Here is a 16291-nt window from a genome sequence, read left to right as displayed (position 1 = left end):
GATGTGATATATTTTAAAATGAAAAACTGTTTGGTAGTGTATTTTCAAAACAACATATGAAAATGAAAATAATAAAAATGCGTTTGGTTATTTATCTAAAAATGTGAAAAATAATAAAAATGTGTTTAGTTATTTGTATGAAAATGTGAAAAATAGTAAAAATGTGTTCGGTTGTTTGTCTGAAAATATAGAATTTTTTTATAGAATATTTTATAAAAAAATTTCTTCAATTTATTTATATATGTTATCTTTTATTATTATGATTTTAATCAAAATGAAATCAAATTTCATACAGCAATAATAATTTTCAAAAAACCCTCTTATATTTTATTAAGTATAAGAAATTAAAATAAAATGAAAAATAAATAATACATGTAGAATTAATTAGCATAACAAAATAAAAAACCACAAAACAATTATATTTATTATACACATTTAAGTAGTTCATTTATGCTAATTATATTTTACATCACTAAACATAAAAGAATGAAAGAGTACAAAATATTTGCATCCAAAACATGCCTAAATATCCAAAGACCATGTTTAACGATACAATGAAGAAACAGAAGATAAGGTAGTGAAATCGTGAAAGCGGCTGCTTTTGTAAAAAAAAGATAAGATAAAAGTAACTTTTTTCCAGCAACTCAATAACGCCAATTTGGTGTTCTTGAATTTTCTTTATAAAAGTTGGAAAACGGAAATATTTTGTTCTCTATTTTTTTTTAATATTTATCAAAAAATGGCTTAACCAAACATGTTTTTTATTTTTTAAAAACAAAAAACACCCCTAAAAAAAAGGTTACCAAACGCACCCTTAATTTTTCATTTTTATGAACTAAAAGTGAAAAACAAGAATATCTCATTTCTGGAAGAATGAAAACAACACAAAGTTTGTTGCTGCCAAACACGTTTTTTACTTTTTGTGCTTTTTGAAAACGAAAAATAGTAGTTGAAAAATAACACCAAATGTACCCTCATTGTTCAGTCGTTCCTGTTTAAACGGGTAATTGAAATCATCTCTTGCAGCCTTGGGCAGCTCAAGGTCTGGACTCTGGACAAGTATATATATTCAAATAAGGGAGAAAGACACTCTTTTCTTTGATTTATTATCATATTTTTTACTTATACCATTGACCATGGACAGTTTTTATATTACTTAAGCCTTGTTCTCCTAAATTTTAGGATCAGGGCCGTCTTACTAAGTTACCTTATGGTGTCAAAAAATTAATAGAAATATTCATTTTAGTCAGAAAAGTAATTATTTTATTTTGTTAAAATTTTGACATTAAAAAAAATCAATAAAGAGAAAAAAAAAATAGAGAGAGTATTATGAAATTCTATTAAAAGAAGAACAAGGAAGCCGTGCTAAGAATTTTTATCGAGTATCGAATCATGGTAATTAAATTTTTTTTTTAAAAAAAAGCAAAATAAAAAATAAATTTTAACCATTAACTTAGTTAGTGCTCATTGGCCATTGCTCAACGCAAAATACTAAAAAGAGAAGTGAGTTTCTCGGGAACCATAATATGATCAAATGTCAATCATCCTACAAGTTGATCCCATTTACTACAAATGGGCTCAGTGCCACTGATCTCAATCGGGGAGAACAAGTTCAATCAGATTGCGGATTTCCAAACCCATTTAAATGATCAAATGAATGGGCCTACAAACTCTAGAACAGCCCAATCACAAATCAACTTCGGTCAAAAAATGCGCTGATCAAAATAATAATAACTTGCAAACGTTGTAGTCTTCTTATCAATTTCAAACTGATGTTACTTTCAGCAGCAATACGACAATTTGAGACGTAGGATTTTTCTCCATGATGCAACCCCAGCCTTTGAATTTACAATATGAACTTATTTACAATGGGCCTCTATCTCCCCATTGATAGACAATATAAACCTATAATATTGCCACCGAAAGTGATATCAACACGTTGTTTCTTTAGATAAATTTAATTTGTAATTTATTCGGACTAGTCTAATTTTTAGGCTATAGTTTATTTCCACTTCTTCGTGTCCAGAGGTAGGTGCATCATCCGCATAATAATAATAATAATAATCAGAACGTAGGTAGGTGAGGTGAGGTGAGGGCGTCAACAATATATAGCTTCTTATAGTTTGCACATTTTTTTTTTTTAAACATTTGCCAGCTGTGTGTTACGTATTTCACTAATTAATTAATGACTCAATCTAGCACCATGACGTGTAATGTTTTCTTGCTGCTGTCCGTAAGGACCATAACTTTACATTCCTCATATTCCCCCAATACCATTTCAAATTAATCCACGTAGATTTTTTTTTTATAGGAGAAAAAATATTTAACTTTTCTATTTCTCTTTTGAACATTATCATATTCGCTTTGTTGCTTTACAGCTGTACTTCACAGGGATGCAATTAAATTAATATTTCCATGTTTAATTAAATGAAAATAAAATTAGTTATTAGATTATTATTTTTAATTGTCCGGTTAGATTGATGTTGCAGCTGATTGTTTCATCAGGTAATTAAAATATGATTAATATTGTAATTGATTGTAGTATTTCTAGTCATTCAACGATGTGGTAATTAAAATTATCAAATCAATATTATAATTATATAACGAATCATGTTAAAAAATATAAGACAAATAAATTTAACATAAAATTTATAAATCAACATTAGACGTAAAATAAAACATAAATTATGTAAATGGAACACAAATCTTGTAAATGAAAGATAAAATAAATAAATCAACATAAAAGTGGCGAATTAGTGTATTATTAGTAAATAAAATAAAAATTTACAAATGTGATATAAAAATCTATAAATCAATATCAAGCGTAAAATAAAACATAAATTATATAAATGAAACACACGACTTCATGAATAAATGGTAAAATAAATTAATTAATATAAGAGTTATTGAAAGAAATAAAAACTCATTATAATAACGATACCTTGTATATTTACTAATTTTATTTTTAAATTGAATAATGATGGTTCTGGGTTTATGTAATACAAGCAACAATATATATGAAATTTTATTAAGGATAAAAATGAATTTAGATCCAAATTTATTGATATATTATATATTTATAGCAATATAAGAATATAAGAATATAAGAATATATATATATATATTATTTGGGCTCGATCCAAATAATTTTTTTGGCTTAATTAACCTATGTAGTAAACAAACTCTATGATAGAAAAAAATTATAAATGTCTAAGAATGAATATAAAATTTGTGGTTAAATCAATTCAATAAAACCTATACCAATTGTTTCAATAGTTTTTTCAAGTTAACGACTCACTATTTTTCTTTGTTTAATTAAATTAATTGAATAAACTATTTTTTATTTAAAATTTAATGTTGATTTAGAATTTTGTTAATTATTTTTACAAATATCATTGGAATTTTAAAACATCAATAATGTTGATTTAGATTTTTTTTTATTTTTACAAATATCTTTTGAATTTTAAAACATCAATTTAACACTCTTATATTAATTTACTTGTTTTACTTTATAATTAATTTTAGAATTTAATAAAATTTTTAAAAAATATTTTCATAAAATCATCCTATCCTGCAACAAATTATGAAAAATAATAAATGAATAACTTTTTAAAATATGATTTTTAAATTAAGTTTTATATTTAATATAATTTTATATATATTCTCACATATATTGTAAAAATTTAAAATTATTGTGATAACATAAAATTATTAAATTTAAGAAAGTTATTAGCATTATCGATTATATTGTGATAACAAAATTGAGAAAAAAAAAAAAAAGGATTCGTTTGTTATGTCCACAAAGATATTGTAAAATATCTCGATACTTTGACTAGTAAATTGACTTTGTTGCTTATTTATTTTTTTTAAAACGAAAATAAAAAAGAGGTTTAAGAAGCGATCAATTGGATGACGTCTCTGACAAGCAGATGCTCCTATCACCCGGCACTCAACGAGTCGTGTTTGTCCTTATCTAATAAGTTCGATCCACTCCCACGACCACCCATGACCCACCCGATAACACGACGACGTCTTGATTAATTGAATTACAAAACAAAACAAACTTTCTCACTCTCCCTTTCACGCTAAATCCACATCCACTTCTCTTTTTTATAAAAGGCCACCCCTCGGATCTCGATTCTTCTTCAGTTTCTTTCACTCTCTTTTCTTTTAGAAAGAAAGTGATTTTGAGTTTGCTGTTCCGTGGCCTGTGGCTGTGGCTGTGGCTGTGGCTGTGTGTGAGTGAAAGGGGATAGTGTTAAGAGGAGGACGCAGCGATAATTTGCTCTGTATGTCAGTGGAATACTACTGTGATAAATTCTGCGGTGGATACGGTGCGCTTGCTAAGCCTTTACAATGGCCACAACTCAGGAAAAGACGACGCCTACTTGTTGCATTAACAACTCCTCCAAGCCTTCCGCCACTGAACCCGTCAAAGATTGGAAGGTTTCCGGGTCGGATCCTTCCTTGGATCCTGTCCGTAAGCGTGACTCCGTTACCACTCTCATCCGTCCCGTTGAATCCCTCCCTGATCCTCCTCCTCCTCCTAACACCATTTCCTCAACCAAAGGTTTTATCTTTTATCACTTGTTAATTTCTTTTGTTAGTGTTATTGATTATTCTTGTTAACGATTTTGTTTGTATTTTTAATTGCTGCTTTATCGGATGGTGATTTTTTTTTCCTTATTTTTTTTTTCACTTGAGAAAGATGAATAGCTAAATGTTCGTTATGAAGTCAATTGAGTGAGTGAGTGAGGTCCTTATCTGCTGCTTTGGGCCCCAAATACTGGTTCTTATTTATTGTCCCCATTTGTTTGTTTCTTTGGTGTTTTTTTTTTTGTAATCTCTTTTGTTGACGGTATATTTTCGTTGCAACCAAACAAGACTATATTTATGATTTCTTACCTTTACTCTGATTTTTTTTTCCTACGTAGCAGCTGACTGAGAGTAAACTGCTGTCTCATAATTCCAGAAAATCTATATTATCACAAACCACGCTTTTACTTCTATTGATTTGCTTGCATAGGAATTCCAATGATGGTCAGGGCCCAAACAAGCCATCCTTTAGACCCTTTATCTGCTGCTGAGATCTCCGTGGCAGTAGCCACTGTTCGGGCTGCCGGAGCAACCCCTGAGGTAACTTGTCCTCATATATGATGTTTATATTTGAAGTACATTATATCCTTAACGAAAGGGGGTGACAAGTAAATCTGATTGTCAGGTGAGAGACAGCATGCGGTTTGTGGAAGTGGTTCGAGTGGAGCCAGATAAACAAGTGGTTGCATTAGCGGATGCTTATTTCTTCCCTCCTTTTCAGCCGTCATTAATTCCCAGGACAAAAGGTGGGCCAATAATCCCTACTAAACTTCCTCCTAGACGAGCAAGACTTGTTGTTTACAACAAAAGGTCGAATGAGACAAGCATATGGGTTGTTGAACTGTCGGAGGTTCATGCTGCAACTCGAGGTGGTCACCATAGAGGAAAAGTTATTTCATCGAAAGTTGTTCCAGATGTCCAGCCTCCCATGGTATATTAGTATATATGTTTATATATTGTTAATGTTTATTCATGGCAATCTTAATTTAGTCAAATTGATTGTCTGTAGTTTGTGTTTGAAGTGTCCAGATTCATTTTTGGTGTAAATAGGGGTACTTATCTGACATAGAAGTAAATTTTTTGCTACTTAGGCACGTCATGTTATATTTCTCATCTAAACAAGTAATAGTGAATGTGTGTTTCCTATTAAACATTTCCAATGTTAATTATCATTAGTGTAGATAGATGATTGCTTGATTTATGATCTAGTAATTGGGTGCATGGTGCGTCCCTTAAACGCCTTGTAATATATTTGTCTTTTCAGTTCTATTCATGTTTTTGCATCATTAATGTGATTTCTTGAATTTTGTATTACAGGATGCTGTGGAATATGCTGAATGTGAAGCTGTTGTCAAAGACTTTCCTCCATTTCGGGAGGCAATGAAAAAGAGGGGTATTGAGGACATGGACCTTGTTATGGTGGATCCATGGTTAGTACCATGCTGGGATTATTTCAAACTGATGTTCGGTAAACATATGCTTTCTGTGAATTTCTTGTGCTCCTTTTAATGGTTTGTGCTCAAAATCCTCTCTTTTAGGTGTGTAGGGTATCACAGTGATGCAGATGCTCCAAGTCGCAGACTTGCTAAACCGCTCATCTTCTGCAGAACTGAGAGTGACTGCCCAATAGAAAACGGTTATGCTCGTCCGGTGGAAGGAATCCATGTGCTTGTTGATATGCAGAATATGGTGGTGATCGAGTTTGAAGACCGAAAGCTTGTTCACCTACCACCAGCTGATCCGTTAAGAAACTACACAGCTGGTGAAACAAGAGGAGGTGTTGACCGAAGCGATATAAAACCGCTTCAGATTGTTCAGCCTGAGGGTCCAAGCTTCCGTGTTAATGGACATTTTGTTGAATGGCAGAAGGTGCTTATTTGTGTTAATGCAAATATTGATTACTTAAGTTTGTAAGATTCGGATCAGTTGCAAATCTTATTCGTTTTCTATTATAATTCCATTTTGGTTGGCAGTGGAATTTCCGTATTGGTTTTACTCCTAGGGAAGGTTTGATCATCTATTCTGTTGCGTATGTTGATGGTAGTCGAGGTCGGAGGCCTGTAGCCCACAGGTTAAGCTTTGTTGAGATGGTGGTCCCTTATGGGGATCCAAATGATCCCCATTACAGGAAAAATGCATTTGATGCAGGGGAAGATGGGCTGGGTAAAAATGCACATTCTCTTAAGAAGGTTAAATATCTCTTTTGCTTTTCCTTGATTGTCTGAATTATCTACATATTTAACATATTATTTTATCATTTGAAAAAAAAATTCTTTACCACATATTGTATCATTGCTTCAGGGTTGCGATTGTTTGGGCTACATCAAGTATTTTGATGCACATTTCACCAATTTTGCTGGAGGTGTTGATACAATTGAGAATTGTGTTTGTTTGCATGAAGAGGACCACGGTATCTTATGGAAGCATCAGGATTGGAGAACAGGATTGGCAGAAGTTCGAAGGTCTAGAAGGCTATCAGTGTCATTTATATGTACTGTGGCCAACTATGAATATGCATTTTTCTGGCACTTTTACCAGGCAAGCTAATTTATGCCTTGATTTATCTAGCATTTTGTTTGGTTGTGTAGCATCAGTTTATGTTTTCTATCTTAATTTTCCCCTGTTAAATATATTGATGTCATCTTGAGTGTACAAATAAAATTTTCGCTTCTTTTAAACATAGGTTGCCTCGAGTATTGCTACTTTCATCAAATGGTACCACTTAAATCCTAATGAAGCAATGTTGTGTGATAGGATGGGAAGATTGAAGCTGAGGTTAAGCTCACAGGAATTCTCAGCTTAGGTGCACTGCAACCTGGAGAAGTGAGAAAATATGGGACTATTATTGCACCTGGGTTATACGCACCTGTTCATCAACACTTTTTTGTTGCTCGTATGGACATGGCGGTTGATTGCAAGCCTGGTGAAGCACATAATCAGGTAAAATAAATGGTTACTAGGGATATTTTTTTTTTTTATATGTATATATTTAGAATATTCTCAATAAGGTTTCAAATTGAGGCTTATCAGCAGTTCCTCCATTTGTGGCTTTACCAAGAGCATCCATCTAACTAAAATTGTTATGAGTCACATTGCGAGGATCTGAGGATATTGCCTCTGTTCTTTGTTATAGGACTCTGGAGTCTATTTTGCTGGCAATTTGATCTACAAGTAGAGTTTACTATTTGATTCCCATTTCTTGCATTGCTGTTTTTGTTTTTTTTTTAAATGGTCATTGAAGTAGCTGTGGGATTATGGTCCTTTCCTGAGATCTTTGGGCTGTAGGTGGCTTAATTTTATTTTGACAATACTAAGTAGGTTTGCTTTTCTATGGATTGGTTGCAGAGGAAACTTTCTCTGATACTATGGGTAAATTCAAGGTGAATTACTTAGCCCTTAGCCCATGTTTGATTGGAAGAATTGAGAGGAGAGGAGTGGAAAGGAGAGGAGGGGAGAGAAAATGAGAGTAAAAGAGGGTGGGTTTCATCTCCATTGTTTGGTAGGGGTTCATCTTTTCTCTTATTTCTTTTCCCTCCCCTCTCCTAATCTCCTTTCATTTCTTCAGAGGATTTATTCTTCTGTATTGACAAGATATTTTGTTAATGACTTGGTTGAATCTATTTTTGGATTTATTCACTGGCACAAGATAATATTGTGATCTCTTATGTATGAAGTGCGCTCAATAATGAATTAGACTTTTTTCACTGGAGCATTTGTTGTTCAGCTATAAAGGAAAATTACTGTCATATGTGTTAGCATGATATGGTAAGAGAAACATTTTCTTGTTGGTATAGGTAGTTGAGATGAATGTTAAAGTGGAAGAACCAGGGAAGAATAATGTTCACAATAATGCATTCTATGCTGAAGAGGAACTGCTCAAATCAGAATTGCAAGCAATGCGTGGTTGTAATCCTTTAACCGCTCGTCATTGGATTGTAAGTGTCTTCCCTTGTAATTCTTATCATTTCGTGTAAGGAGATTTGTGCTCAAAATTGCAGAACAATGTTGGTTGTAGTTCTATGTCAGCACTGAGTAGTTTTCTAGTTCTGTAGGGTAGTTATGCCACAATTTGGACTGGTTCACATTATGATAAAGAAAATTAAATTAACATTTTATATCATTTCTGTATACCCATCACACGGGAATTTGAAAATAGAGGAGGGAATTTAGAGTTGGAAAAGAAAATCAAACTGCCTTTAACAAAATAATTGATCTATTATTTGATGGAGTACATGTCTTTCATCTTGCAGATCAGAAACACCAGAACCGTTAACCGTACTGGACAGCTAACTGGTTATAAGTTAGTACCTGGTTCAAACTGTTTGCCATTAGCCGGTTCTGAGGCAAAATTTTTAAGACGAGCTGCTTTCTTGAAGCATAATCTTTGGGTCACTCCTTATGCACATGATGAAATGTATCCTGGAGGAGAGTTTCCTAATCAAAATCCTCGAGTTGGCGAAGGATTGGCTACTTGGGTTAAGCAAAATCGCTCTCTGGAAGAAACTGACATAGTTCTGTGGTTAGTTGAAATTCTTTATCGAATATAGTTGGATCTTGTCTCATTGTCTGAATTTGTTAGTGGATTTCGCATGATTAATTCATACAATACATGTCATCTTTATATGCTGTATATCTGCTTGCCCTTTTTAAAAGTACAACTCATGTTCTAGCAATTGTGTGTAGAGTAAATGCTGGTGTGGGGGTGTAATACTCACATTCCTTGGAAATGATTGTCAATTTTTTTTCATTTTTTGTTTTGAATGTTAATTACTCTCATCTCGAAATATGATTCTGTGATGAAATTATTGCAGGTATGTATTTGGAGTGACTCACATTCCTAGACTGGAAGACTGGCCTGTGATGCCTGTGGATCGCATTGGCTTTATGCTCATGGTATGCCTCTCATCCTGTAGCCACGTAGCTGTCATGTTTGTTTGATATTGCAAATAACTTAGGTTATGAGTTTTAATGTTTTTGGCTGTTGGTGATGCAGCCACATGGGTTCTTCAATTGCTCACCAGCAGTGGATGTCCCTCCAAATGAAAGCGATTTGGATCTCAAGGACACTGTGATCGCCGAAAAGCCCGTCCAGAATGGGCTGCTTGCCAAGCTCTGAATGTATATCCGTGGTTGGTTGAGTTCGTGGCTGCTTGCTTTCTTCTTTTAGTGGGTTGTTTGTTTAAAAATTTAGGTCTTTGGACAACTTCAGGCAAATAATAATTTTTAATCCAGTAACTAAAGTACTATTTGAATGGACGTCGTGTGGTGGTGTTAGTTGTTTGTTAACAAGTATTTATTTCCTTTAGAAAAAAAAAAATTATTATTATTATTATGAATTGGTAAAATTTGTTTTTAAGAACTCATTATTATTATTATTATTATGACGGTAAATCTTTTGCGCACAAAGGAGGTAGGCAAAAGCATATGTTGGACTGTTAGTTGGCTTCCAGATAATTCTTAGTTGACCGAAGACCAGTGTCATTCTGGTTTTCAGTGGTCCCTGACTCCATGGATGGGCCTCTTCGGATGCGAACTGTGTGATTGGATAGTTTCCAAAGTCCTAAACCTCTAGTAGTTGGACAAGTCCGTCGGTGCTTTTTGTTCATTTCCTATTTATTACATGTGTATAATTATAATTATGATCATTTGAAGTATACATATTGATAACAATAAGCAGTGAATAAAAAAAGAACAATATTTCCAGAGGCATCTAATAATTTTTTTTATTTTTTTTTTCCAACTGTCTGCTTCTAATTTGTTTGTAAACATTAAAAAAAGAAAAAAAGTTCGAAAGCAGGGTATTTACAAATCGGGTCCGCTTATAATACAGCGTTGTATCTCATACAGCCGCTTTTTATTATTTTATTAATACAACCAATAGCCGGCCACCGGTACTCTCATTTTAATTGCTTAAAAGAGGCAAATATTAAATGGTAACTATCATATCGCTCCCTCATGTTAGGTAAATATTACGATAATCAATCTCAAATTAGAAAACTATCAAAGACCCCCTCAACTCAAAAAAAGAAAATACTACTTTTTATTTTAATTCATGAAAAAATAGTTAATATATTTAACCTATGTACTAATAAAAATATAATTAAGTAAAATTAATAGATTAATATATTTAAACAAAAATAATTATTTTATTTTATTAATATTACATTATAAATTTAATGATATTTTACTTTAAAAATGTAACTTAAGTACTAATAAGAATAATATTTTAATATAAAAAATTACAATAAATTATATATTAATTAAAAAATAAATTATATATCAATTAAACTATTTTTATATTACTTTATAAATGTAATGATGTTTTGCCTAAAAAACTATCAAAACAACTTTATCAACTTTTAATCACATTAAAATCCAAGTATCTAAACATATAATAAAAACGATTCATTCCTAAATATTTGGAAGAAATCAATCTCAATATCCCACAAACCACAATACACATAAGGACTTAAATCCCTACCTATGAAAATGATTGTAATGTTTATCCAACTATCGAATAATTATTATACCAAACATCATACTTACCCCTCAAATGTTGTTGTTGTTGTTATTATTAGTGGCTAATATATGTTCTTTGTATACCCTCTAAAAAAAAATCATATATTAGACAAATATAAAGCATCTAATATTTGATATTTTTAAATAAAACTCACAAACAATCTCTTATGCAAATTGATTCATACAAAATTATGTCAAATTAATTACTTTATTTTTTTTTGGTATAGTAATTTTTTTTTGCTAAACATTAATCAAATTTATAATGGTACATAATATGGATAATTACAAATTGAATGCAACTAAATTGAATAATGTTATATTAAATTATTTTTACAGTTATATACTTTAAGCACGACAATTACATTTTTAAATTAAATCAAATTATTTGAGTAACACTACACTCACTTGATGGTTCATGATTTGTATACTGAATAGTGTGCAATTATCACAAAATTAGTTCAATCTTACATTTATATCTATATTTTTTTAAATTAAGTTAATTTATATAACAACTAAAAATATAAAATTATGTAAAAATATTAACAAGCTTAAATTTTATATCTATATTTTTTAAATTAAATTATATTATATTTTTGGTGAAACAATAAGTACTTAGGTTTCATTTAGGTGGGTAAAACTACCGCCAAGATAAAAAGCAATTTTGTTTTAATACCGCGTACATTTACAATTTTTTTTATTTTTTCCCCAAATTTTGATTCAAAATATAAATACCTCTCATTCTTCCATTGTTAGAAACCCTAGTCGAGAATTTTTTTTTTAATATTTTGAATATTGTTGTTAAAAAATCATCAAAAAAATATGTTGTTAAAATTAGAATATAGTTTTGTGTTATTTTATATTTAAGTTTCAATTTTTTTTGTTCAAAACAATAGATATCTGATCATGCCTAAGAATTTGGATCATACCTTTGAAATTTGAATATTTTTGTTATTTTTTTGCAGCCTTTTTTTCTAATTTCATTTGGTTTTTTTATTTTTTTTATGCAGAGACCCATGAAATCTAAATCTCAAATTATTAACATTTGATTTAGCTTTTGGAAGCTGTGAATTGATTTAATTTTGTAATAGTTTTATTGATATTAATAGTTTTTAAAGAGTTATTTTCTCACAAGTTTGTAAAAAAATTTCTGAACAAAAGTGGTTTTAGGCTCGATTCTTTTTGCAATTTTAACTTTTCAATAAGCCTCACATTAGGTTACTATTGTAAGTAACTGCTTAAGTGATCGAAGTTCTTATTCTTGCAATGAAACTCTTGATTTGAGTAATTTTTAAGTGCATCGGATAAATTAGCAGGACGTTATAATTTTATTTGCAAATAAATGTCAATAAATTTATAAGTAAAAAAGACCATTTGAAAAAGATAAATTAATTAAACATGCAAAATCATATTACTATAATGTTAGATTTTCATCGTACCATATTGTTGGGCATAACAAATTTCTGAAAATTATATTGAAGAACTTATTTTATAAATCGAAAATTATGTACATATTTAAAAATGAAAAGGAAGAATACTCATTGTAAGAAAAAATTTTGTTAAAAAATCTCATGATTGTAGTAATAATAATTGTAGTAATAGTTTAAAAAAACAAATAATAATAATAGTGGTAATAATACAAGTATAATATAATAATATTTATAATTAATAACATAAATATTTTGTTGAAGTAGTTGGAAATTACTAAAACTAATTTGAAAAGAAAATAGAGTGGTAAAAATTTAATTCGAATTCAAAAAAATCTTAATTCTTGATTTATTTTAGTTTAAAGATAAATAAATATGGTTAATTGAATGATAAAATGGGCATAACATTTACAAAAATCAAAATTGAAGTATAAATAAATTCAAGTTCAAGAAATCTTATCAATTCAATTGATCCCCCCAAAAAGAGAAAAAAGATAATTCAACACAAATAAATTAAGAAAATTTCAACTTTTGTAAGTTTAAACTTTTTTTTTTTATAATTTATGCTGTCAAAACTTTTAAAAAATTAATTTTTTTTTTAAAACACAGCAATTGCACGCACCTTTATATATACTTTTAATCTACTGTCAAATTTTGAAAAATTAAAGAAATTATTTAAAGAGTAAAGAGAAAGCTGAAAGCGAATGCATTAATTTACTTGATAACTAAAAACAATTAATTAAAATGATAAAATGAGAATAAATGTGTATAAAGATTACTCGCTCAAGTATACACACACACACACACACACACACACACACAATCAAATTCAAGTGAAGAAAATAGAAAAAAAAATGGACTTAGATTATAGACAAAATATTAGAAAAGATTAAGGGTTGTAATAAAGATTTTTTAGTACTATATAGTAAGTTGATATTTACTAAAATAGTAAGGGGTTAAACATAATTCAGCTTATTAATATTATTGTTATTGGTAATACGAGTACATTGACTATTTAACCCAATAATTGGAATATTGCCAAGTTAATGGGAAGGTTCAAACCAAAATTAGTAGAATAATAGTTGAAACAAATAGACCCATAAAGGAGAAAGTATAACCAAAATTAGAGACTTACCTAACCAAAAATAAAATTATGAAAAATAAATTTGGTACCTAATCGGAATAATTAGAGTCTTACCAAATTAATGGGAATATTCAACACAAAATTAGAGTAACAATTAGTTGAAACAAATGAACCAATAAGAGAGAAAGTGCAACGGAAATTAGGAACTCATCAAACGGAAAATGAAAATTACTTGGAACATAACCCAAAATTTTGGTATTTAACAAATTTAGTAGGAATATCAAACGTAAAATCGATGAAATAATAAGTTGAAACATATGAACCTGTAAATGAAAAAACTTAACCAAAATTAAGAACTAATCTAACCAAATAAAACAATTTGGGTATTTAACCCAAACAACCGGAATCTTACCAAGTTAATTAGAATATTAAATGCAAAATCAGTTAAATAATAGTTGAAATATATGAACCCATAAGGGAGAAAGTATAACCAAAATTAGGGACTTATCTAACCAAAAATAAAATTATGAAAAATAAATTTGGTAACTAACCGAAATAATTGGAATCTTACCAAATTAATGAGAATATTCAACACAAAATTAGAGTAACAATTAGTTGAAACACATGAACCAATAAGAGAGAGAATACAACGAAAAATAGGAATTCATCCAACGGAAAATTAAGATTACTTGGAACATAACCCAAAATTTTGGCATTTAACAAATTTAGTAGGAATATTAAACGTAAAATCGGTGGAGTAATAAATTGAAACATATGAACCTATAAATGAAAAAACTTAATCAAAATCAGGAACTAATCTAACAAAAAATAATAATTTGGGCATTTAACCCAAACAACCGGAATCTTACTAAGTTAATTGGAATATTAAACCCAAAATCAGTGAAATAATAGTTGAAATATATAGACCCATAATGGAGAAAATATAACCAAAATTAGGAACTTACCTAACCAAAAATAAAATTATGAAAAATAAATTTGTAACTAACCGAAATAATTGGAATCTTACCAAATTAATGGGAATATTCAACTCAAAATTAGAGTAACAATTAGTTGAAACACATGAACCAATAAGAGAGAAAGTGCAATGAAAAATAGGAACTCATCCAACGGAAAATTAAAGTTACTTGGAACATAGCCCAAAATTTTGGCATTTAACGAATTTAGTAGGAATATCAAACGTAAAATCGGTGGAGTAATAAATTGAAACATATGAACCTATAAATGAAAAAAATTAATCAAAATCAGGAACTAATGTAACCAAAAAAAATAATTTGGGTATTTAACCCAAACAACCGGAATCTTACCAAGTTAGTTGGAATATTAAACGCAAAACCAGTGGAATAATAGTTGAAACATATAAACCAAAAGGGGAGAAAGAATAACCAAATTTAGAAACTGTTTTAACGAGAAACGAATCTACTTGGAATTTAACCCAAAATATTAGTATCTAACGAATTTAATAGGAATATGAAACACAAAACTAGTGAATTAGAAAGTAGAAACAAATGAACCTATTCGTGAGAAAGTTTAACCAAAATTAGAGACATGTGAAATTAACTTGAAATATCAACTTAATATATTGATATTTAACCAAAAGTATTGGGACATGATTATTTTACCTTTTTTTTTAACTTTCATTTAGATTAAAAATATTTTTCTCACTCAAATATTTTTTAAGTTAAATGTTTATAAATTTCCTTAATTTTTTTCATTTTATTTTATTTTTTCTGCATTAAAAATGATTTTTTTTTAAATTATTGAAAGAACAACCGGTAAAATACCGGTTGTTCAAGTGGAAAAAGGAGGCTGTATGTCATACAGCACTGTACTATATGAAGACTCAAATCTTAGAAATATTAGGTAAGGACTAAGGAATGAGCCCAAGTAGAAGAAAAGACGTGCTGCCCCCAACTCTTTCTGTCCGCTATCTGTGTTTGGTATTTACCAATGAAATGTCAACTGAGGAAGTTATCAAATTCAAGTGACGTTCTTTTTTTTTGTTTTTCCAGATAAGAAATTCAAAAGACGTTGGCACGTTGGACTTTCTTAAGTAACGTTTATTATAATTTACAATCAAAATTTTTACGTGCAAAAATGAGTAACAAATCAGTGAAGTCAAGTGAGACAGTAAATAAATCTTACTTGACTATAATTTATATTAAATATAACTTAAGAAAACCTTGACATGGGTGGTTCTTTTTTGTAGCTGCCATTATCATTCTTTTTATGTACGTACATTCACGAATTCACCACACCAATCATCACTATTGCATAAATCATGATTATGGACCTTTAACCGCGAACTGGTATCCTTATCTGCATTTTGGTAAATTATCGTTTTGAAAACAAATCTAATATCCTTAAGAAATAATTCCGGTCACAATTATTTATTTCTACTGCATCATTTGAGTAATGCTATATAACCCAATATTTAAATTTCAACTAATTTGGTATTTATCAATTAAATGGTAAGAGTATAATAATAACTAATTTTATATTCATCATCTAATAAATGAGTCACATATAGTATTGAGATCTTTAACACTGTTGCGACACTTTGATGAGAAAGAATCATTTATTGCCACAACCCACAAATAACATATTTCTAGATTAAATTATATTTATATATCTCTTTTTTTTTAAAAAA

At 29.8% G+C, this 16291-nt stretch overlaps 1 protein-coding gene across 1 annotated transcript; it reads left to right on the top strand.

The window, feature by feature from the left end:
• The first annotated feature begins 4077 nt into the window (after positions 1–4077).
• LOC18045583 (copper methylamine oxidase) lies at positions 4078–9852 on the top strand. The gene is made up of 12 exons (XM_006438222.2): positions 4078–4570; positions 5027–5136; positions 5222–5527; positions 5914–6026; positions 6135–6465; positions 6570–6785; positions 6898–7134; positions 7351–7536; positions 8391–8531; positions 8847–9115; positions 9408–9489; positions 9590–9852. Exons 1-12 carry the CDS (start codon positions 4357–4359, stop codon positions 9710–9712), a joined length of 2328 nt encoding a protein of 775 aa, XP_006438285.1. The 5' UTR covers positions 4078–4356; the 3' UTR covers positions 9713–9852.
• The last annotated feature ends 6439 nt before the right edge of the window (positions 9853–16291 follow it).

This window comes from Citrus clementina, unplaced genomic scaffold (genome assembly GCF_000493195.1).
Source record: "Citrus clementina cultivar Clemenules unplaced genomic scaffold, Citrus_clementina_v1.0 scaffold_4, whole genome shotgun sequence".
NCBI lineage: Eukaryota > Viridiplantae > Streptophyta > Magnoliopsida > Sapindales > Rutaceae > Citrus > Citrus x clementina.
Note: the sequence above shows the minus strand (reverse complement) of the source record. Positions and strands in the feature narration are given on the sequence as shown.

Coding starts and splice junctions, on each gene's coding strand:
- LOC18045583 (XM_006438222.2), top strand. CDS start 4,357: ATGGCCACAACTCAGGAAAAGACGACGCCTACTTGTTGCATTAACAAC. Junction 5,137..5,221: donor CTGCCGGAGCAACCCCTGAG/GTAACTTGTCCT, acceptor TCTGATTGTCAG/GTGAGAGACAGCATGCGGTT. Junction 9,490..9,589: donor GCATTGGCTTTATGCTCATG/GTATGCCTCTCA, acceptor TTGGTGATGCAG/CCACATGGGTTCTTCAATTG.